The sequence below is a fragment of the Anolis sagrei genome, chromosome 1, assembly GCF_037176765.1.
Source record: "Anolis sagrei isolate rAnoSag1 chromosome 1, rAnoSag1.mat, whole genome shotgun sequence".
Lineage (NCBI taxonomy): Eukaryota > Metazoa > Chordata > Lepidosauria > Squamata > Dactyloidae > Anolis > Anolis sagrei.
Window position 1 is genome coordinate 221,855,359 of NC_090021.1, and position 23,608 is coordinate 221,878,966.

Here is a 23,608-nt window from a genome sequence, read left to right on the forward strand (position 1 = left end):
TTTGTCAATTCCCTCCTCTGAAATATAACCCACAGCACCTGGGATTCATTAGTGGTTTCCCATCCAAGCACTAAAGAGAATGGACCCTACTTAGCTTCCAAGATCAGACAGGATCTGGTGTGTAGAGGGGGTGTGTGCATGCCTTTTGTTGTCTTTTCACTTACAGTGACCCCATTCACTTTATAGGCTTTTTTAAGGCAAGGCATACTCAGAGGTGGTTGGCCAGTTCCTTCCTCTGGAATGGAGCCTTCAGCATTGGGGGTTCATTGGCAGTCTCTCATCCATGTAGTTACCAGAGGTGATCCTATTTAGGGCCCTTTCACACAGCCATATAATGCAGAATATCAAGGCAGAAAATCCCACAATGTATTGTCTGAGTCCACACTGTCATATATTCCAGTTCAAAGCAGATAATGTGGGATTTTATTCAGCTGTGTGGAAGGGGCCTTAGCTTCCAAGATCAGACAGCATCTGGTGCCTTGCAGGCGTTTAGACCCATTTAAGTTACGTGGGGCTAAGTCCTTTAGCTCAAAGCCTCCATGTGATGTTATTATGAGGCTATAACCAAAGCCCTTTCAAGTGATGTGCCATTTTTTAAAAAAATATTCACTGCTTGCAAGTTTCATATTCTCTGTCTCTCCATTCTTCTTAGGGAATATTGTTTGGCATTTAGTTAATGTGTGAGGTGGAGAAAAGTACCACGGATGATCTATCTCCAACTCCCTTCTGGGGAGACAGAAAAATTGCCTCAGGGTTATTGAATGACAAGAGCTGGAAGGATGTAAGAAATAAATTGCACATTTCCCAAAGCTCCTATCATGTCTGATATTTTCAAACAGGATGCCTGATCGTGAATATTCTAAATGAGGTGAAGGGGAGGTTAGCAGGGTTTTTCAATTGATGGAGACATCCAACTCTTGCAGAAAATTTGGGGGACTAGAAACTAACAAAGTGGTGGAAACTGGAGGCTTGGGATGCATGTAGCCCCATTGGTGTAAGGGAATAGTTGAGAGACATGGAAACAATCTCTCTGCTTCCTTTTAATGCCAGAGAACTCAAAAGATATTTGAACTACCAAAGTTTGAATTTCTATTGAATAGACTAAGGCCCTTCCAGACAGGCCCTATATCCCAGAATTTGATCCCAGGTTTTCTTCTTTTAACTGGATTATATGAGTCTCCACTGCCAGATAATCTGGGATAAGCAGAAAACTTGAAATCAGATTCTGGGATATAGGGCCTGTCTGGAAGGGTCCTTAGATGTTTTAGGCCTACATGTTTCCATTTTTATTTGAATTCTTTTTTTTTTCTATAAAAGAATTTGGATCTGTATTTTTATGCAAGGATTTGTTGTTCAGATACTTACGTGAAATTAAATTTGCACAAATCTATCAAGGGGTAGAGTCCAAAGTCAAAGACTGGGATGAAGACAAGGATCAAGAGAGGATTTAAGAACTGAAAGGCCAAAGAACACACAAGGTTAGCAATGAATGATCCTTAAAGCTTTGCTCCTAGACACAGTTGGTAGGGAATAAGCCCTGCTGAACACAGGAGCCACTTTAAAATATGGAGGGAATTTCACTCTTCCTTCATTCAGAACCATTAGTGCTAAACAATAAGAAGAATGCGGGTGAATGGCTGCTTTTAAAGCCCTTGAGGTACTGCATGCTTGAGGAGTCTCTCCTGCTTTTAGATATATTGGGATGTATTTGTGATTCATTTAATCACAAATGACTAACTCAACCATGAGACTCATTCAGTGCATCCTGCATTTCTTAGGGAACTGAAAGCCAAGAGGAATGAATTGTATGAATGAGTACATTTTTGCTGTGACCATAAGAAACCATTTTTTATCATTTCGAGTTGGGAAGGCTTATTTTCTCCCAGCAATTTGGGGCCTGCTACCTAGTAACAAACACATAACTTCCCAAGAATATTGTAATTGCTGAATCACTCCAGCTGTTCTAGGGCAGGGAAGATGTACCCACCAGATGGGACTGTTGTTTGTTATAGAAATAACCATTTCCCCACTCCATTCCCACCAATGTTCCAAATAGTAAAATACTAAACATGAGCAACATGGCTGGCTGGCTGAATGGGAAAACAAATTTAAAGTGCCAATGCAGGTTTACAGCTATATGTTAAGAAAACAACAATAACTGGACCCTAGAGCAAATCAAGCCTGAACTCTCCCTAGAAGCCAAGATGCCTCAGATGACTGAGACATGTTTTGGCTTCATCATGAGAAGACATAACTTGCTTGAAAAAGACAATAATGCTTGGTAAGATAGAAGGCAATAGGAAAAGATGAAGACTGTATCTCACATGGATCAACTCAATCAAGGAAGCCAAGGCTCTGAGTCTGGAAGACCTGAACAGGGCAGTTTATTTATTTATTGGTCGTGTCAGAAGCGAATTGAGAATACAGTTATAAGTTTCCTGTGACCAGAAGCTGGTCACTTGGAGTGCCTCAGGTGTCGCTGTAAGAAGGTCCTCCATTATGCATGTGGCAGGACTCAGGTTGCATTGTAGTAGGTCTGTGGTTTGCTCTTCTCCACACTTGCATGTTGTGGACTCCACTTTGTAGCCCAATTTCTTAAGGTTAGCTCTGCATCTCGTGATGCCAGAGCGCAGCCTGTTCAGTGTCTTCTAAGTCACTGAGTCTTCTGAGTACCCAGGAGGGAATTTCTCATCTGGTATCAGCCACTGATTGAGATTCCAGGTTTTAGCCTGCCACTTTTGGACTCTTGCCTGCTGAGGTGTTCCTGTGAGTATCTCTGCAGATCTTAGGAAGCTATTTCTTGATTTAAGGCATTGGTTTGCTGACTGATATCTGGACAGAGGATGGGCTGGAGATGTCAATGCCCTGGTCCTTTCATTACAAGCTGCTACTTCCCAACGGATATCAGGTGGCGTAATACCGGCTAAACAGTATAATTTATTTAGTGGTGTAGGGCATAGACATGCTGTGATAATGCAGCATGTCTCATTAAGAGCCGCATCCACTGTTTTAATGTGGTGAGCTGTGTTCCACGCTGGGCATGCTTATTCAGTAGTAGAGTAGCAAAGCGCAAGGGTAGTTGTCTTCTCGATACCCATGTGATCATCTATCATTGACAACTATTACTACTGGAATGGCAGCATACAGTCTGTAATTATGTATATGAAGTTGCTGAACAATTGGCGTATGGTCCTATGCTCAGAAGTATGTATTATTGCTTCCAGTGGAACATACACCAGATCAGTGTGCAAAAGGTTGCGGTCGAAATTGATGAGTGTAGAGACAGAATGGAAACAGGTACTAATTGGTAGTCATTGGCCTACCTGCATTTGGTCAGGCTGAAGGACGTATCCTCCCTGAAATATAGTGACATTGAAACCAGTTAGCAAATAAAATAAAGCAACTGTGGTGGAACTGACATCAGTGAAGCAGACAGCAAACACATTGGCAGCAGGTTGCGGGTGGAGGGGAGATTGTAACTTCTCAATGGCTCAGTGTTTCTTTGTTATGCTTGACTCCACACTCTCTTTGACAGGAAAGGAGCAATGTTTTGAGAAGGAAGTCATCTGCAGAACATAACAACAAAATCTGCAGCAGGAAATATTATTGTATAACCAGCCCCAATTCTCTTTGGACAGCACCACTAAACTGTGGGAGAAATTGGCTGAGTTTAAAAACTGGATGGGATTCACGTATAAATCATGTAATGCATAAAGAGCCCTTATCTAATGTTTCAATAATGTTCTCCTGGAGCTTTGCCCTCAATTCTCTTCTAACCAATATTGCGATCATCTGGGAGATGGAATTAATCTAAGGTGGGTTTATTGTGTACACTCAATATAGGTTAGTGAATGGAAAATTGCCCTTCAGCAGAAGGACTTCAATGAGATCTTTATGCTCTTTCTGGAGCCAATTATGGTTTGCATCATCATTGTGTTTTGCCTTATACTCCCCTTCTCCTCTGCACTCAGGATCTGTCCTTGGGCAAATAAAAACACAATGAGACTTTGGGCTATTCTATATATATCCCTTAGGAAAAGAAATTATTTACTCATGCATGGGTCTTTCCGCCACAGTTCCAACAGGAATTAGGGAAGTCAGTGAAGTATTGAGGAGGAAATATTAGATTTGGCTCAGACTTCAAAGCACCACTCAGCCAGGAAACTTCCTGGGTGGCCTTGGGCGAGTAGCTATCTCTCAGAAAAATCCATCTCACAGGAAAGTGGGGAGCATGACAAGAGTAGGGCCTGCCTGAGGAAAGGTAATATGGATCTACAAAGAAGACTATCATGGAATCAGATCATTGGTCTATTTCTCCTCCCCTAACACTGGCTTTACAGGCAACGCCTTTCCCACCTTTGTTCACCTAACGACAATTTTTAAGAAGTACCAGAGGGCATTGAGCCTAGGATCTTATACATGAAATGTAAATGCATTAGAAAATAAGTGGTACTGCAATTTTTTTAATTTATTTTTTATTTATTGTTCTTATACCCCGCTACCATCTCTCGGTGCGGCTTACAAGAGGCCAAGCCCCACAACATCAGAAAACAACCACAACAAAACAATGAAAAACCTATAAAAGCAAAAAACAATACAGTAATAACACGACACATTTTAAAAACATGAGGCAGGGCCAAATGTGAACATTTAAAGTTAAAAACTGGGGAGTTCAAGGGAGATAGGAGGAGTGTTTTTTGATAAGTAGACGTGCAGACAATTCATAAGGTGCATTAAGGACATATTGCTTAGAATTCCTTATTCTGGGAAGGCACACTGGACCATCCACGTTTTCAAGCTGCTTCTAAAGACTGCCAGTGTTGGGGCCTGCCTGATGTCCTTAGGGAGGGAGTTCCAGAGTCGCGGGGCCACCACCGAGAAGGCCCTGCCCCTCGTTCCCACCAATCGCACCTGTGAAGCAGGTGGGATCGTGAGAAAGGCCTCTCCAGATGAACGAAGTGATTGTGTGGGTTCATATACAGAAATGCGGTCACGAAGGTAGATGACTGCTAATGTATTGCTTAGTGCTTGGGAAAGTTATTTTTTGGATCTGCAGTTCCCCGAATCCTCCAGTCAGCATGACTATGCTGGTTGGGGATTCTGGGAATTGCAAACTAAAACTTTTTCAAACTTCACTGCTGCTTCTGCTGCTTCTGTTGTTAGCAGTAGTAGTACTGATGTTAGTAGGAGCCCCCAGTGGCACTGTGGGCTAAACAGCTGAGCTGCTAAACTTGCTAACCAAAAGGTCGCAGGTTCGAATCCAGGGAGCAGTGTGAGCTCCTGCTGTTAGCTCTTTGGCTGAGAAATGGAGATAGACACCAACCCCCACAATTGGACACAACTGGACTTAATGTCAGGGGAAAACCTTTACCTTTACCTACTGTTGTTAGTATCAAGCACAACCGAAAGCTAAGAAGAAATACTTTTGGAATCTCACTGAGTCAATATATTAGGAGTCCCTGGTGGTGCATTGGGTTAAACTGTTGTGCCAGCAGGACTGGTGACTGATAGGTCAGCAGTCTGAATCTGGGGAGAGCGGGTTGAGCTCCCTCTGTCAGCTCCAGCTTCTCATGCGGGGACATGAGAGAAACTTCCCACAAGGATGGTAAATCATCAAAATATCCAGGCATCCCCTGGGCTATATCCTTGCAGATGGGTAAATCTCTCACACCAGAAGCGACTTTCAGTTTCTCAAGTTGTTCTTGACACACACACTGTTTGTGAATGCTCTGTTTCTGTCCATTTTTATATTTCATTGCTTTCATCTCCTGCAATTATGTTTCACAGGCATTATGACTATAATTATTGTCTTTTGATAGATGTACTTATTTTTAAATCAATAGAAAGGTGATTCCATCTTATGCCGCAAGCCCACAATTTAAATCATAGCATTTTGTTTTCAAAGGAAGAAATACTACTATCTTGAATAAATCTCATCCACTTACAAAGTCAGCATTCATTTTGGTGGCTTGTACTGTCCACCTAGAGCCCTGAGGAGAAGAGAACAGACAGTAATGAATTCCGCAGTCTACCGTCCATGAGAGATAAATGGATCATATAACAACTGTATGAAAATATAGATAATTGTGTGTATGCTCTATCCTATCCCCCCAAAACAGAAAAGGAAGAAGGATGAATTGTTGGTGTACAGGCCAGGCATGGGCAAACTGTACAGGCCAGTGTACAGGCCAGGCATGAGCAAACTTTGGCCCTCCAGGTGTTTTGGACTTCAACTCCCACAATTCCTAACAGCCGGTAGGCTGTTATGAATTGTGGGAGTTGGAGTCCAAAATACCTGGAGAGCCAAAGTTTGCCCATGCCTGGTATAGGCAAACAGGTTTTATTAATTTTGCAAAGAGATAACAATTTTTATCTGTTTCAGCATAAAAAGATGATTAACCAGTCTTAAAAGTACAGCTATATTTCTCGTCACCATTCCCCCTTTTAAATTTTGTTAATAATTAAAACAACAATAATCAAGAAAACTATCAGCCATTCTTTTTACCCCATTAAAAAAATTAAGTAACATTTTACTGAATTAATTAACAAAGCAATGAAGCATGGAAGCATTTCCATGCCATTTTGTAATAAAGGTTATATTAAAAATGTATAGATCTCTCTATCTCTCTATCAATCATCTATCTGTAGAACTACTTTTTTTGTATTAATGAATCAATAAATGAATAAGATAACAGGAGAGATATGAGAAAGATTCTTTAAGTTTATTGTCGAAGGGTTTCATGGCCGGAATCACTGGGTTGTTGTAGGGTTTTTTTTGGGCTATATGACCATGTTCTAGAAGCATTCTCTTCTGATGTTTTGCCTGCATCTATGGCTACCTCTGAGGATGCTTGCCATAGATGCAGGTGAAATGTCAGGAGAGAATGCCTTTAGAACATGGTCATATAGCCCGAAAAAACCTACAACCCATTTTCTAAGATTCCCCTTTTCCTGAAGATTCAACTTACACCACCCAATTTTATGTTTTCTTCCCTTATGGTTATAATTTAAACATTTCTATCAGAAACTAGTTGACACTGATAAAAACTATTAAAATTATCAGAAGGCCCTCACAAAATATAGCAACTGTTGGAACATGAACAAACTTTCCAATATTTCTTTTTACATACACACTCATTGCAACCAATTGGAATCCTATGTATTCTTTCCTTATCTCTTCTCAGACCTTGCCAACTCTTTCCCCAAAAGCTAAGTGAAAAAGAATGAGCAATCTACTTTGCTTGGACCATTCTTCCTTACAAGTAAATCATGGCTTCCAACATTTCACAAATGAAAAGCAAGACATGCATACTCCAGCAACATTAGATGGTGGTCAAGATAGCAACAGCTTAATGCAAAAACCCACACATGCTAGGAGAAGCTGCAGCTGTTTGCTTTTGCCTGTGTCTATTGGGAAGGGCAAAATTTTATTCTTCTTTCCTCTGCTGTATTGAGTGCTAAATATCTGTGCACTCTGAATTCAGTTTGCAGCCAACTAAAGTAAGCTGAGGACAAAAGAGCAAAGTGGGAAGAGACAAGAAAAACTGGATGATTGGAAAAAGAGCTGAAAATAGGATGATGGGAAAATAATTGGGACTGCCCCTGCCACATGAGGACCATTGGAGGCTATTATCTAATGCAGCGTTTCTCAACCTGCGGGTCAGGACCCCTGCGGAGGTCACGAGGGGGGTATCAGAGGGGTTGCCAAAGACATCACAAGACACAGTATTTTCTGTTGGTCATGGGGGTTGTGTGTGGGAAGTCTGGCCCAATTCTATCATTGGTGAGGTTCAGAATGCTCTTTGATTGTAGGTGAACTATAAATCCCAGCAACTACAACTTCCAGATGTCAAGGTCTATTTTCCCCAAACTCCACCAGTTTTCACATTTGGGCATACTGAGTATTCGTGCCTAGTTTGGTCCAGATCCATCATTGTTTGAGTCCGCAGTGCTCTCTGGATGTAGGTGAACTACAACTCCAAAACTCAAGCTCAATGGCCACCAAACATTTCCAGTATTTCCTATTAGTCATGGGAGTTCTGTGTGCCAAGTTTGGTTCAATTCCATCGCTAGTGGAGTTCAGAATGCTTTGATTGTAGGTGAACTATAAATCCTTGCAACTACAACTCCCAAATGACAAAATCAACCCCCCACAACCCCACCAATATTCAAATTTGTGCATATCAGGTATTTGTGCCAATTTGGTCCAGTGAATGAAAATACATCCTGCATATCAGATTTACATTATGATTCATATCAGTAGCAATATTACAGTTATGAAGTAGCCACAAAAATAATTTTATGGTTGAGGGGGGTCACCACAACATAAGGAACTGTATTAAGGGGTCGCGACATTAGGAAGGTTGAGAACTACTAATCTAATGTGTGCCTGGGTTCTGCTTTACTTGTAGATGGATGGGTATTTATTTATTTACTGTACTTATACCCCACCCTCCTCACCCAAGTGGGGGGGGGGGGGTCAAGGTGGCTTACAAACTGTGGCAATAATTCAATGCCAGATTCCTTTAATGTGCCTGGCCTGGAAAATGTCAGTTCTTGCATTGTGTATTAATGTTCTGATGCTAATAGTTTTCCCTGAGCTCTGTCCCTAAATACCATATCTATTCAGAAAGAAATCCCACTGAGTTCAATGTAGATGTACATTGTATCTCAGCATTGACAACAGTTCTGACACAGTAGAGGAACATTGTGGCACTTAAAACTTATACAAATTTGGTATTCATTGATACTGCAAATGCACCCAGGAATAAGACAGGGACGTGGAGATTCTGGCCTTCCAGGTATTGTTGGGATTAATCTCATTTAGAAAACAAAAAGAGGACTTTGTATTATTCTGCTTTGCATTACAGTATGTCCTTGGGCCCCCTAGTGGCACAGTGGGTTAAATCACTGAGCTGCTAAACTTGCTGATCGAAAGGTTGATGGTTCGAATCCATGGAGCAGGGTGAGCTCCCGCTGTTAGGCCCAGCTTCTGCCAACCTAGCAGTTGGAAAACATGCAAATGTGAGTAGATTAATAGGTACCACTTCTGCTGGAACGTAACGGCGCTCCATGCAGTCATGCTAGCCACATGACCTTGGAGGCATCTACGGACAACACCGGCTCTTCGGCTTAGAAATGGAGATGAGCATCACTCTTCAGAGTCGGACACAACTAGACTTAACGTCAGGGGAAACCTTTACCCTTACCTTTATTATGTCATTTGTTAGTGTTTTGTACTACACAATATTGTTTTATATGATTCATTGTAAGTTATATTGAATTACTTCTAGGTATTGGTTATTCAGTGTTTTGAATGTTTTTCACAATATCATTCATCATATTCATTTTTTGTTTTACAGTTTGGAGTTTCCCTCTTTCGCCTTGTGTTTTCTCGTGGGTGCTTTGCTTGTATTGAGGCTCACACTTGCTTCTTGTTGGAGTTAATGTCTCACCATTAACCATTCAATAAGGGTTGTTGGAAGCTCTAGTAGTCCAGCAATGCCTGGAGTGTTTTACATTGGATTAATAATCCTGTTATTGGTCTTCATCAGAGCAGACAGATTGAATTTTTGGATTTACCAAAGTGTTGTCTCATCATTCAGCAACTGAATCAATTGGTCTTTGTGTGGTGGACACATTCAACCATCATTCTTGATGGTATTGACTAAAGCACAGTTGGGGACCCCTTCTACACTGTCCTATATACCAGGATCTGATCCCAGATTATCTGCTTTGAACTGGATTATATGAGTCTCCACTGCCATATAATGTGGAATAAGCAGATAATCTGGGATCAGATCCTGGGTTACAGGGCAGTATAGATCCAGCCTGAGTCTCATGAGAATACCAAAATCAATTTACAATGAACCTGTACTTGGTGATGGGACACATTACCTGCTGGTCAAAGAGAGCCCAGAACATTGGCAGTGGGATAAAGAGGAATAGGACTCGTGTCAACATTTTAACTTCAGCAATCAGCTGGCTCTGAGAAGATAAATGCAAAAACAAAAGTTAGAACAAGCAGAAAGAAATAACATGGAAGGCTAGCAGGCAATGATCTTAGACAAAAAACAGGAACTGTGTTTTTCATAACATTGAATGTTTTGCTATAACATATGGGTGTTAATCATAGCTCTTCCCCAGATATTATTTGGCTGCATTTCCCAGCATTCCTCAAGATTGATTATGGTAGTTAGGGATGATGGGACTTGCGGTCCAACAGTATCTGGAGGGCTGCATGGTACTCATGCAATTCCGACTCAGTTCTGTATTCCATGCAGTCAGATACTTCCCAATTTATACATTGTTATGGCACATCTAAAACACAAAGACACATTTCTCTAGCTCCATTCCTCCATTCTTTACCAGTCACATGGTCCTGTCATGCAAAATGTGTTCAACGGAGAGGAATGGCTGAGGTAGGAAAATTGATGTCATACTATAAATAAATACAGTCATTTCCATTTGTCTACCTTCTTAGGTTCCAACAGAAATCCATCAGCTGGATGGCCCTTGTGGTTTCTTCCATCTCTACAATTTCTATTATGGGCTCATTTCTTTTTGAAAATACAGTTGCTCCCTCAGGGCAGTCCTACTCACAGGAAAGCCATAACAATGTGCAAAGATATTTCAGAAACCTTTTTTTTTTTTTTACTTACTGAATACTTTTCTGAAGCCCAGTCTAACCAATGGTTCCTTTTAGGTATGTGTCGGGAGCGGTTTTTGATCCGGTTTGTCAATGCAAACTAAATGGGAAGACAAGCAAATAAAAGAGTTGTGCAGGGTGGGATGCATGGTTTACCCAGTACTACTGCCTAATGAATAGTACCCTAATGAACTGGACCAGCACCAAATATAGTTTGCAGCACCAAAAAGATATACAGTAGAGTTTTGCTTATCCAACATAAATGGACCGGCAGAACATTTCATAAGCAAAAAATGTTGGATAAGGAGGGATTAAAGAAAAGCCTATTAAACGTCAAATTACATTATGATTTTACAAATTAAGCACCAAAATATCATGTTTCACAAGAATTGACAAGAAAAGCAGTTCAATTCACGGTAATGTTATATAGTAATTACTGTATTTACAAATTTAGCACCAAAACATCACAATGTATTGAAACAGCTGTGGATCTGGGCAGACTGCGTTGGATAATATAGAACGTTGGATGAGCAAAGGTTGGATAAGTGAGACTTTACTGTATCATTATAGCTATTTAATATCACTTTTCCTTCTATTTTTCTTTGCTATGGAACTCTAGAATTTCTAGATATATTGGATATGTTATTATTCATTTTCTGCCCTCCAGAAAAACTTTCCAGGAACTCAGTTTGACATCACATTTATTGCCATGGGTCAAAGCTATGGAATCATGGGAAAGGTAGCTTTACAAGGCATTTAGCCTTCTCTGCCAAAGAGTGCAGGTGCTTCAGCAAACTACAGAGCCCAGTGTTCTGTAGTATTGAGCCATGGCAATTAAAGTGATATCAAATTCTATTAATTCTATAGCATAGATGCATCTTTAGTTGGGAAGAGTAACTTAACATAATTTTACTCAGTTTTCATCTGGTATTGGCACATACTATAGTTGTTGTTTTTTTGAAAAATTATTCTGCACAGAAATACATGTGCACACTTTTCATTAGGATAAAATGGCATATGGTTATTTGGGAACCGTATTTTCTGTACAAAAAGTTATGATTCACATTCTTTTAAAAATCTATGCATATTTCTGTCCTGAATAAGTTATTGAAACATTGGGGATGTGAGAGCAGCACAGAAATATTTGTTTTCTCCATACTGGGGAGAAAATTGCAGCAATTATTCAATATCACTTCCAAAGACAAAAAATCTTTACAACCTTGGGTTAGGATGGTAGTTGGCATTTTCCCTTCTACGTAGAAACCCACTTTCCCAAACTCTAACACTGGAAAGGCTCTTTAGTCGAGGTTTTTAGGTGCTTCTTCAAAATATAAATGTATAGGGCAGAGGCTATGACAATTAAGAGATATCAGGCTAGTATATCTGTGTAATGTAGTCAGGAATCTTGCTGAGACAGTGCCCTTCCTAGGTCCCATCTACACTGCTATAGAATGCAGTTTGAAACTGTATTATGTGGTCAGTGTAGATGGAGTGTTGGATGAGACTTCTTCCCCTATGGAAAATTTCCTTCAGTCCCTAAACATCTGACACTGCAGTAGCTTAAAACTTCAGTTGAACATTTTAAAATGCAGTTTAGGATCCAAAGAAAGGAACAGGCAGAAACCAAAACAAGCAGCAAATATAAAACTTATAGATCTAAGCCATTGTCAGTGTCTCACTCTCTTCAGTGCTCTAAATTTGATGATTGAAGAAAAATTTCATGGATGAGGCCAACTTCTTATTTGGAGGAGAAAAACCCTCATTTTTTTGCCCACCACCCCATAGCTGCAGCCTAATACATTCAGTGAGTCTGACTCCCACGTAAGAGGATTGCCGCCTGAGGGGCCCCTCCTCTATTATTAAGCTGTCTCACTCCATTTTTGAAAAGCCATCTTGATCTAGTGGTGATCACCACATCTTATATTAATGAATTCCATAAGATAATCACACATTAATGACTGTGCAATAAAGTACTTCCCTTTGTCTGTAATGAATAAAGTGCCAATCAATTTCACTGGGTGACCCTGGATTTTATTAGTCTGGTTGGAGGAGGAAGAGCTCATCTCTCCCTTTGCCCTATTCATAACTTTGTAAGTACCCATCCGTGAGTCATCTCCTCACCCTCCCCTGAATTTAAAAAGTCTTAAAGGGCTTACTGGCTAAATGGCCACAATGACCTCAATGTTGGTGTCAAGGAAGTTTAATCAGGGTGATGAACGGTTAGAAACCAAGTTGGAATTCAGAAGACAATGAAATTATGTTGGCCCAAAGTCTTCTGATTTAGTTAAAGTAAGCACTTATGCTCGGAAAGGACAAAATGTTCATCTATATCAGTGTTTTGCAAACTCTGGTCCTCTGTGTGTTTTGAATTTTACCTCCCAGAAGCTTCAGGCAGCTTGACTGGCACCATGAATTCTGGGAGCTATAAAGTCCAAAACTTCTGGAGGACCAAAGTTTTGGAACTATAATCTGTATGAAGATAATGCTACTTATATTCATACTCAATCTTGGAACTACAAAAGTTTAGAGTAGATTATTAAAAATTAAGAGATAATAATTGAATATGGGGAGGGACCAGCAGGGAATAGTCTTCCTCCTAACCTCAGATTAAAACCTTTATATAGACTCTCAAAGCATGAAGGTGTGGATTAGTATCAGTGGGCAGGATTAAACTTTTCTCCATGCCACCTGACATTTTAGTTATTTCCAAAGCAGGCCTGAAGGAAACCTCAGGAAAGTGTGTGATAATGTCCTTCGAACCATCCATGAAGTGATATCTATGAAAGGCACTCACCCAAATGCATTTCCAAACTTCAAGTAAGACGTTTCCTTGTGGTGGAGTCTTTTTGTACATTCCATTCCCAGCAATAAACACAACTATGAAAAAAAATGAAAAAAATGCAGGGTTAAGTGTACAAGTAAGGAATTGTAGCACTTGGCACTGCATTGGTGCAGGACAGATTTCTCTTTGTGCAAGACCCTTTTTTTGCAAGACAATCCTTAAAAAGATGGTTCTAAGGTTGGATAGAACATTATTACTGAAGGAACTACTGTAGCAGCAGGGACAACAAATCCATTTTAGGGTGGGGTTTTTTAAAGGAGCATTTTGCTAGTGTGCTTTCCCCCCGGCTGCTTTTGTGATGTACTTCTCAAAGAACAATGTCAGAACACTTCCAACAAACCCCCAAAACAAATAGAAAGGAACAGTGTGGTAAACAGCAAGCTTCTACACATGTCAGACTCAGGAAGGGTAGGCAGTGTGATTGCTTTAACTTTATCTGCTGGCTGCAAGACCTCATCATAGAATAAAGAATAACAAAGCATCATATGGCAACTAAGACTATGACACTATAGAAAGCAACCCTTATCAGACCCCATTGCTCCGTCTAGTTCTATATTCTTAACACAGATTGGCAGAGACTTCCTCATCCCCACATGCAGTTACAAGGAGGACTCTGCATACTAAATATGCACTTCTGATAGTAATATCTGCTTAGTCAGAGAAAGACTTTACTCATACAAATAGGCTACTTGCATCAGCATATGCAGAGAAAGGATTATCTACTGGATTTGGAAAAGGTGTTTTTAACACACACACACAGACAGACATACACAACTTTTCAAAAATCCCCTACTACCATAGCTGGGTGAGTGGTAGTTGCCTATGTTTGCTGAGTGGCAGTTCAGTAATAAGTATTATAATAATAATTATTTCTACTTTTCCAAGTAGTTCTCCAGGACAATTAGGAAGGAGCTTTGTGACAATTTTTTTGCCCAGAGACACATAAAACTTAGTTTAGGTGCCCATTTCTTTTAATAAATGTAGAAGATACTGTGTCTCCAAAAATGAGTAATCATGGAAACTATAGCCTTATAGATCTGGTAGCTATATGGATGGTGTGCAAATTTACAAGATTAGAGTGTATATACATACACCTCAGATGCTAGTAACAAATTACTAGAGAAAGACTTTTACCTATGTCTTGCCTTGAAATGTCTGCATAGTATGGTAGCTTAAGAACTGAACAAGGACTAGAATCAAGGGTTTAAATCTCTACTTTGGGCTCATTTCCTCATCTCAGATGAAGGCAAAGCCAACCCTCCTCTGAACAAACCTTGATGAGAAAACCCACTGGCTTTACGGTCCCCATAAGTTGGAAACAACTAAAAGGCACACATCAACAGCAACTACCTGCTTTGAAGCTTCTCAGTAGCTGTTCACAGTTCAGTGCTGACTTTATAATGAATCAGACTGAGCTGACCATCTTAGATGCCCCTCATTTTAGGTGCCACAAAAGGGTATCAAATAGTGATTTATTAATTTTCTATTTGTTTTGTTCATACTGTCAAGGAGGGGGAAGGCACGGGTTTTTTGGGTGGGGTGGGGTGGGGTGGGATGTCCTAAGTAACCAGATCAGTGTTGTTGACCTTGTACCCTTTAATTTGCCAGCTGATGTCATTTGTTCTGCCTCCTCAAGCAACCAACCCCGTTAGAGCTTTCTCACTGCTATATATAGACTTCTGGTCTAGTTGGCCCCTTGGATGTAATGCAGTAAGGTTGTTGCAATATTCTTTGACCTACAATTCACCCCAAAGAGGTGAGACTGCAGTCATGGCTTACACAGGCAGTATTTGTTTTCTCCTGCGCAATACCTTCCTCCATTATACCTTGGATCACCAGGGTTTATATTTCTATGATTCATCTGTGTCCCTTTGACCACAGACTTAGCTTTAAAGTAGATGTGAGTCAGAGAAGGGAAAATAACATTCTCTGCCAATGGTGGCTACCGTGTGACATTCTTCTATTTGGGGGAGAGATCAACACCTTGGACAGCTCCTTTAGTTCATCATCTCAGTGACAAAAAAAGCCCACAGCCAATTCCCTGCCTCTCCTCTCCCTTTCTCCTTGGTGCATATGGGAGGAGGAACTACATGGGGAAATTCTTCAATTAACATGAAAGTTTCCTGAAATACAAAACAAAATGAAAGGAACATATGTATTAATGGAATAGACTTTGAATTGACCTGGTCCCTGAGGAGGTGATGTACTCCTGCCTCCAATTGCTCCTCTTAGCTCCTGCCCTAAACTGAACGTGTACCCTTCTGTTTTGCCCATATGGCCAGTCATCACTGAGAAGAATTGGGGTGCAATTTTCTCCCTCCAGAGCATCCAACATCCATCACTCCGTGTATTCCATAGATTGTATGCAATTTTATAGCACTGAATTTCAATCCCAGCCTGGGGTTAGTGAGCTGGTGGTTTGTGCCCCCAATGCTCACAGTGCTATTAATCTTTTAGCATGATAAATGGGTGTCAAGCCCAACACCATTAACATGGGAGAGATATAGGTGGATATCAAGAGTTCCACTTGCAACCTTTGCCACTGTTCAAGTCAGTAGTGGGAGTTCAGGAAGTAACAGACTACAGACATGTACTGGTTGGCATCAACATGCTAACAACATTCAATAAATCACCAGTAAATACATTCTGTCTGAACATGGAGCTTAGCTGGCTGTGGTAGGTCCTACAAGACCCCATCATAGGATATGGTCTGGATCCCATGAGAACCTCTCAATTGTGCACAAATGTGGCAAGATAACAAGTTAAATTCTTGTTTGAGTTTAGATTGATGGCCACAAAGATATTAAGTTTTCTGGTGACTGTGTCCTCAGTGAATCCTTGTTGTCTATTAAGCATCTAAAGCTCACTAATTCTTTTCATTGCAATGAATTTTGAGCCTGGGTAGCTAAAATAATATGCAAATATAATGCACTGGTTTGTTGCTATGCCACATTTTATGTCTACTGGGTAGGTTTTTTAATCATTTGATTTATGTGGTCTTAATGCTTTGTCATGGTGTTTGCTGTATGTTAGCCAGAGGTCCTTTCTTAGACCAGAATAAACATGCCAAAATAATTAATGAAATGTCAAATTAGGACTGGAGAGGAATGCAGATGGTGCCTTCCTACCAGGATTGGGGTGGGTGGGTGAGAGCTGAGATGAATGAGCTGTTTGCAAGTGTGTATGCCAAGAGATGTTGAGAAAAGAGGTTTCTTTAAACATGGGGAAAGAAAGGCAGAGCATACCCTTGGTAAGTAAAACATCCCATCTTGGGCCCCAGACTTTTGGCCAAGTTCAGAAAAATCTCTTTCATACTACACAATTCACAATGCATGGAGTCTGATTTAATTGTCATGGCTGCATCTTGTGGAATCCTGTAAGCTGAAGTTTATGGAGGCACTAAGGAGCTCTCTGGCACCTTCTTAAAAAGTACATTAATTGAGATATAATGATTGGAACTAAAGCAGAATCGTGATGCTATAATTCTGTAGTATGAAATAGCCTCAGGTCTCAGATCTGCTTGGGAGCCACATCCTCTGAATGGAAGCCTTAGGGCTCTTCTACATAGCCACTAAAATCCAATTTGAAGCCAGTTCAAGGTCAGGATGGCTACAAAATGTATATCCTCAATGCAAACTGCAACATGAATCCAGTCCAAAACAGTGTATTAAAAAAACTCACTGAAAATTCCAGATCAAGCCATAAAATTCACTGAAAATGATCAGTGTATATACCACACAGAGCAGGAATTCAAGACCAAAATGCAAAGCGCTTGTGAGGGCAGGCCTAACGCTGAAGCACTTGGAGAAAGAAACCAGATAGAAATACCTCCCTCATGAGAAAACAACAGCATCCCCGTGGGAACTATTGCTTTCCTGCTTTGCCTTGCTTTAGTCCAGTGCAGATTATCATGGGCAAGGCTGCTTCTTATTAGAACATCTTGCTGGATGAGTTGGAAAACAAATGTTGAATCACATTGATCCACAATTAGCAGATCTTTGTGGCCACTATCACAGTTTGGAACGAGTTTTTGGGGTGCCTCTGTAGGCACCCCACAACAAACCCCTTCTCTTCAATCCACATCCTGACTCAGATTAAATGGCTGTGTAGAAGCAGCCTTACCTCCTGTTCTTATATGTATGGGGGAAATACCAGCTTCAGTGGTGAGAAAAATGCACTTTGCACATGCTAGGAGAAAGTCTCACTGTTCATTATTTGTACATAGGGTCTACTGAGAGCATCAGTATTCAAATTGGTTCTGTGGAGCCATGTCAAGCATCCATCTTATGCAGAAGCATTAAACCTGAAAGTGGATTCATGATTATCTTCTGTGGCTGATCAGGCACAGTTTCTATCCGTCATGTAATATCATCAATACTTTGCACTTGTAATCACTACTTACTGAGAGCTATAACCATTAAGGCAGCAGGAACACCAAAAGCCAGAGCATAACAGTCTCCTCCAAAGCATTCCACATCCCCTGCAGTAATAAGAAACAAGATTCCATTTAATCAAGTTGCAGTTCTGAATTTTATACTTTCCTTCTACTGCCACAAAGAGGAAGGATTCACATACCCCATTTCCCACTTCACTTGCAAGTCATGTTTCTCAGTGTTGAATGTATGTGTTGCATCAGTTTTGTGAATGTCTTACAACATCATGAAACTTTAGAAACAGCACAGCAGGATCTGTCCTATCAAAGATTTTTCAAGATGTCTCATACTCAGCATGTGTTCAACCTTTCACCATATTTGAGTGTTAACATCTACAGGTGATGGCCTTCCATATGTTTCATTGATAACAACTATGGTTTGGGGGTCTTGACTATTGGTTTTCGGGTGAAGAAGGGTTATAGTTGCATTGCAACAGACGATTTGCCATTTTCTGTGTACCGTTATTTGTGCCCATTCTAGCCCACATTCTTAAGGGACTAGTCTGGTAATATGAATTAATCTTTTGTCAGGACTATCTGTCTGGGCATGAAATATGCATTCTCCAGGGGCACTTTCAAACCACAAAGTTACAGCATGATGAGTCAACTCTAAGTGCTATTGCTGCATACAAGTGCATAGAGTGAAAGGATTGCCTTTGGACAATGAAGGAAGTCCTAGGAGTAGCAATGAGTTGATCAGACTAATGAGTTAGTCTTGAGTTAGAAGCTTTACAACAGGAGTGGCAACTGTGATTGGTGCAAGAGCCAAATTTCATTCCTGTGGACATGCAGCAGGCAAGTTTTATAATTCAACCCTGGAGTGATGGAAGTTAATTCCAGTTTGGATTTCCAGGGTTTGCTTAAGCTTTCAGGAGTTGAGAGGCATTAGAATTTATTTATTTATTTATTTACAGTATTTATATACCATATTTATATACCACTTTTCTCACCCCTGGGGGGACTCAAAGTGATTTGCAAAAAAAAATATGGCAAAATTCAATGCCTTAGATACATAAACCAAATCATAAATCAAACAGCATATGTAATAGAAGGCAAACTACTACTACTACTACTGGAAGGTCCAGGAGTAGTAATACAGCATGAGCAGTTTGAAAAAAAAATACAGATATGGAGATTTGATGTGCTGGGTAAAGCATGGAGCCCACAAAAAAAATCCCTGGGAGTTCCATGTGACTCACGGGCCATGCTTTCTTGCCCCATTTATAAAAACAACTGGAAGCACATTGGTTCTTGTGTCACCTGCTGCCGCTGAATTAGAAATAGCAAAAATACTTTCAATACCTTAAAGGCACTGATCTTGGAAGTTAGACAGGTCAGTTCAGATTTGTACTTGCATGGGAGATCACCAACAAAAACCTATGTTAGAGTTTGCATATACACTGGAATCTTGGGTGGCAAATAGAAGCAAAAGCTGAGGCCTAGCCACAAGTTGTAGCAAGCAGGCGGCAATGCAATGGGGGGAGGTATAAAAGGGATGTACCTCCCATGTGTTTGGAGTTGTTGTCGTTGTTGTTGTTGTTGTTGGAGAAGAGTTTGGTTCAAGCATAGAGTTTGGTTATGGTGGCTGGAGTTTGGAGAGAGCTGTGTGTTGCTGTTAATATCTGGAGTCTGGTGTCTTGTGTTCCTGCCATAACTACAAGCAGGGGAGCTTGGACTCTATCTGGGGTCTCCAAGGAAAGCTTCCAGGACTCTTTTAAGGTAGCAGAAACCCCTGACATTATAGGCTATATTTCAAAAGGAGGAATTGTCAAATTCACCTCTCAGTGTCCTTGCCTTGGAAAACCTTATGAGATCTGTGAGTTTGACAGGTGGTTTATAATGCAGTGTGTCTGTGAGGGGTGTTAGGGGAGCCATTAGCCACCTTCCTGCTAGTGACATATATCACTAAAGGTTATGCATGTATGTATAAGTGTTTTGGTTGTTGCAGGTGGAGGAGCTCAGCACCTTCACTTGCTATGACTCTCTCCCTCAGCGACCTACCTGGTTTTGGCCAGATACCATTTGTTGATCCAGAGAAGATAGGGAGGCCAAGAAGCAAACAGCCAAGAAGGCAACTGGCTCTACTCCAGAAGTTCAGAAAGATGTCTTTGGTTGCCTTGCTGCCCTGCATTCACCCCCTCCCCATCCTCTTTTGGTCACTGAATGCTTGGCCAAAAAACAGATAAGTTCAGGTGTGAAGAGAGAACTTTATGCTCCACCAGTGCAAAGTAGGATTCCAGCTAGTTTGTTTTTGCATCCACAAATATTTGCCACCCCAGGTTTACAAGGGTAGGTGCTTCAGTCAGAACAAAGTCAGAAGGCAACCTCTGGCACTTTGGACTCAGGCCTTCCTAAAGAGTTTAGACCCCTCTCTCTCTTCCCATCTCCTCTCCTTGTATGTATGTGTATTGAGCAAACAGCAAGGGGCGCCCAGATGTGTGTGTACAGCATACAAACCCCAGCATGTATTCCTCTCTGCATGAGCAAATGAAAACAAAATTCTTACAAAGCTGAATACAGGATAAACATTTCTAATAAAATAGTTTTGATTCATCTGAAGTTCATAAAACTGCCTTTGTATCTAGGCTTCATGCTGATTTGTTTATTTATTTTTCTTTCAGATGAATTAGAAGTAATTTGACCGTCTAGGAAGCAATCTGATCTATACTTATGTTATTTCTGATTTGTGGCAAGAACGGGGGCGTTTGCCTGAAGCTACAAGAAATGGGATTCTTTCTTTTTCTTTTTTTTCCCAAGGAAACCAATATTTTTCCGTTCTGCTGCTGACCACTGCTGACATACTAATTTTGTCATGACCTGTATCAACTTAAGATGCAGAATTTAAAATAATTTGTGTCTCTCCCCCGCCCCCCAAATGCACTGAGCTGATATGTAGTTTTGCATTCTGTCTTGTACTTTAAACCATGTATAGTAAACAAGAAAATGTGCATATCTGGCTTTAGCAATTAAATCTATTTTTTTTCCTAAAAATGTACATGGCATCCATTCATTTTTTAAAAACTTATTATGGAAAATAATAGATATTGGCTTTTTGTGATCTCTATGGGATGTGAAATATAAGCTCTAATTTGTCTTCTATAGTTCATCTAGTAAATAGACAGAACTAGAACATAGGATACTATTTATTTATTTATTTATTTATTTGGCATATTTGTATCCTGTCTTTCTCGCCCCCGATGGGGGGATTCAGAGCAGTTTACAACAGGCAACTATTTGATGCCATCACAAAACAAATATAAATAACAATTACAGTTAAAACAGTTAATTAAAATGTTAATTATTAAAACATTCATTTAAAATCATACAAATTCAAAATCATAGTCCAAGTCAAACCATTGTCAGACACATAGAGTCAGTCTCATTCTTGATTGCTACATTTATTGTTCTAACGCTTGGTCTTGCAACCATGTTTTCAGTTTTTCTCTGAAGGATAGAAGGGAGGAAGCTGATCTGATGTCATTGGGAAGGGAGTTCCACCACTGAGAAGGCCCTGTCTCTCGTCCCCACCAGTCGCATTTGCGAGGATGGTGAGACTGAAAGTAGGGCTTCTCCTGACGATCTTAGCCTTCATGGTGGTTCATAACGGGAGATACATTCAGACAAGTAAACAGGGCCAGAACTGTTCAATAGCTAAAGCCCACACTTTGAATTGTGCTTGGTAGCAGACTAGCAGCCAGTGGAGTTGGCGTAACAGAGGGGTTGTATGCTGTCTGTATGCTGCTCCGGTGAGCAACCTGGTTGCCGCCCATTGGACTAGTTGTAGCTTCCGAACAGTCTTCAAAGGCAACCTCACATATTGTGCATTGCAGTAATCTATTCGGGATGTCACAAGAGCATGGACTACTGTGGTAAAGTCAGACTTCCCAAGGTATGTGTGCATCTGGCACATAAGTTTTAATTGTGCAAAAGTTCCCCTAGCCACCACTGAGACTTGGGGTTCCAGGCTCAACTATGAATCTAGGATCACTCCCAAGGTGCGAACCTGTGTCTTCAGGGGATATGTAACCCCATCCAGCATAGCATTATGGTTTTTGCTGCAGCTAACCAGGTCTGTCAGGCAGTGCCAAGAGGGAAATCCTCTTCCTAATATGCCTTCTTTCTAAGATGCACATTTTCTAGGATACTTGTGAATGGACACTCATATTGAGTCAATACCTGTGAATTCACATTATTAGGCTCTTTCACCAAGTGCTGCTGATCAGGTTGCATTCAATGTTTTGAATTTCATGGAAAAAATCACAGAACACTTTTGTTCATCTCCACTTGAGTTACCTTATACTGTTCCTGTTCTGACTCTATTGGAACCACATGAGTTTTTAATATATTTCCATGGCTATACCTCCTACTACCTAGAAGGCACAAAGGACATAAGACCTCTGCAAGCCTCAGAAGGCATTTGGTTAAATGTAAACATATTGGAAGGCAGAAAGAGGATTACTGAAATGGGCCATTGGAGACTGTGGAGGACAGGGTGGCTTTAATAAATCTTCTGTGCACATCTACTACAATGTTCCCACGGACCAACATAATGTAGAAAAGAAGGTAATATTCTCATGTTTTCAGATTGTTTTCTTGGATACAATCCAGAATACACAATCTTGAATCTAACTGCAATTCTCAGCTAAAGTAAGTCCACTGAATGAATGGCATCTTGGCAAGTCAACTCTTATGCAAGTTCCTTGCATTGATTCAGTAGCTGGATACTGATTAGACTAGCTGATTTAGTAGCTGATTATGCCCTCTGTTCTTGCAGGAAAATCCAAAAGGCATAATTACAACAAAGTCACTCTAAAGACCCATATAGAATCATAGAGTTGGAAGAGACCTCATGGGTCATCCAGTCCAACCCCCTGCCAAGAAGCATATGATTTCTTTTCATTCAAAACTTAAATGTCAGAGGCCAAGGATATAGCATCAATTCCAGATCAGCACTGACCTCTCAACACAGGAGTAATGAAAGTGGAGATCAAACTTCCTGCATTAATAGACAGGTAGAAGACAGAGAAGAATTTGCTCCTTTCCTGGACCTAAAATGAAATAAGATCACATCAGTATCACAGATGTTAAAACACCGTTTAGAAACACAGTGCAGGATCTGTATTAGTGTCTTTATTCAATGCATTATATATACATGTTGACATGAAATCCAAGACAAGGTTAAAATCAAGGAAAGATGTAGTTTCTTCCTGTTTCCCAAATCTATGTGCATGCATACAGTTAGAAAAGTGCTCTTCTGTTTGTATGATAAAGGGGACGAAGATGTGCCAAGAGAGAGTATTTGCTTATTCAGGGCAAGCTTTTTAATTTATTGCCCATATAATTTTCTCAGTTCAGTTTGGTGATGTCTGACAGCTCATCACGTCTAGACAATATTCTTCAAAAATTTAAATAAAAAACATGTACTTTAAACACACACTCATATAACTCCCATAAATCCCAGCCAGTTTGCCAGCTGTTTGGATTTCTGGGAGTAGAAGGCCAAAACATCTGGGGACCCACAGGTTGAAAACCACTGCCCTAAAGTAATTTCTGACTTATGGCGACCCTAAGAATTTGTTCAGAGGGAGGTTCTGAAATTGTGAGTGTGATTTGTTCAAGGTCACCCAATGAATTTCCATGGATGAATAGGGAATCCAACTTTGTTTTCCCAGTGTCCTAGTCCAAC

General features: G+C 40.5%; 1 protein-coding gene across 1 annotated transcript in view; it reads right to left on the reverse strand.

The window, feature by feature from the left end:
* The window catches only part of SLC15A2 (solute carrier family 15 member 2), a 99,829-nt gene that overhangs the window by 37,966 nt on the left and 38,255 nt on the right, over positions 1 to 23,608 (reverse strand). The window contains exons 6-13 of the mRNA XM_060774642.2: positions 22,880 to 22,970; positions 17,893 to 17,970; positions 13,443 to 13,525; positions 10,662 to 10,748; positions 9,898 to 9,987; positions 5,946 to 5,990; positions 3,324 to 3,356; positions 1,366 to 1,454 (exon numbers count right to left, since the gene is read on the reverse strand). Of these exons, the coding sequence (XP_060630625.2) occupies positions 1,366 to 1,454; positions 3,324 to 3,356; positions 5,946 to 5,990; positions 9,898 to 9,987; positions 10,662 to 10,748; positions 13,443 to 13,525; positions 17,893 to 17,970; positions 22,880 to 22,970 (596 nt within the window). The remainder of the gene's footprint in view (positions 1 to 1,365; positions 1,455 to 3,323; positions 3,357 to 5,945; positions 5,991 to 9,897; positions 9,988 to 10,661; positions 10,749 to 13,442; positions 13,526 to 17,892; positions 17,971 to 22,879; positions 22,971 to 23,608) is intronic.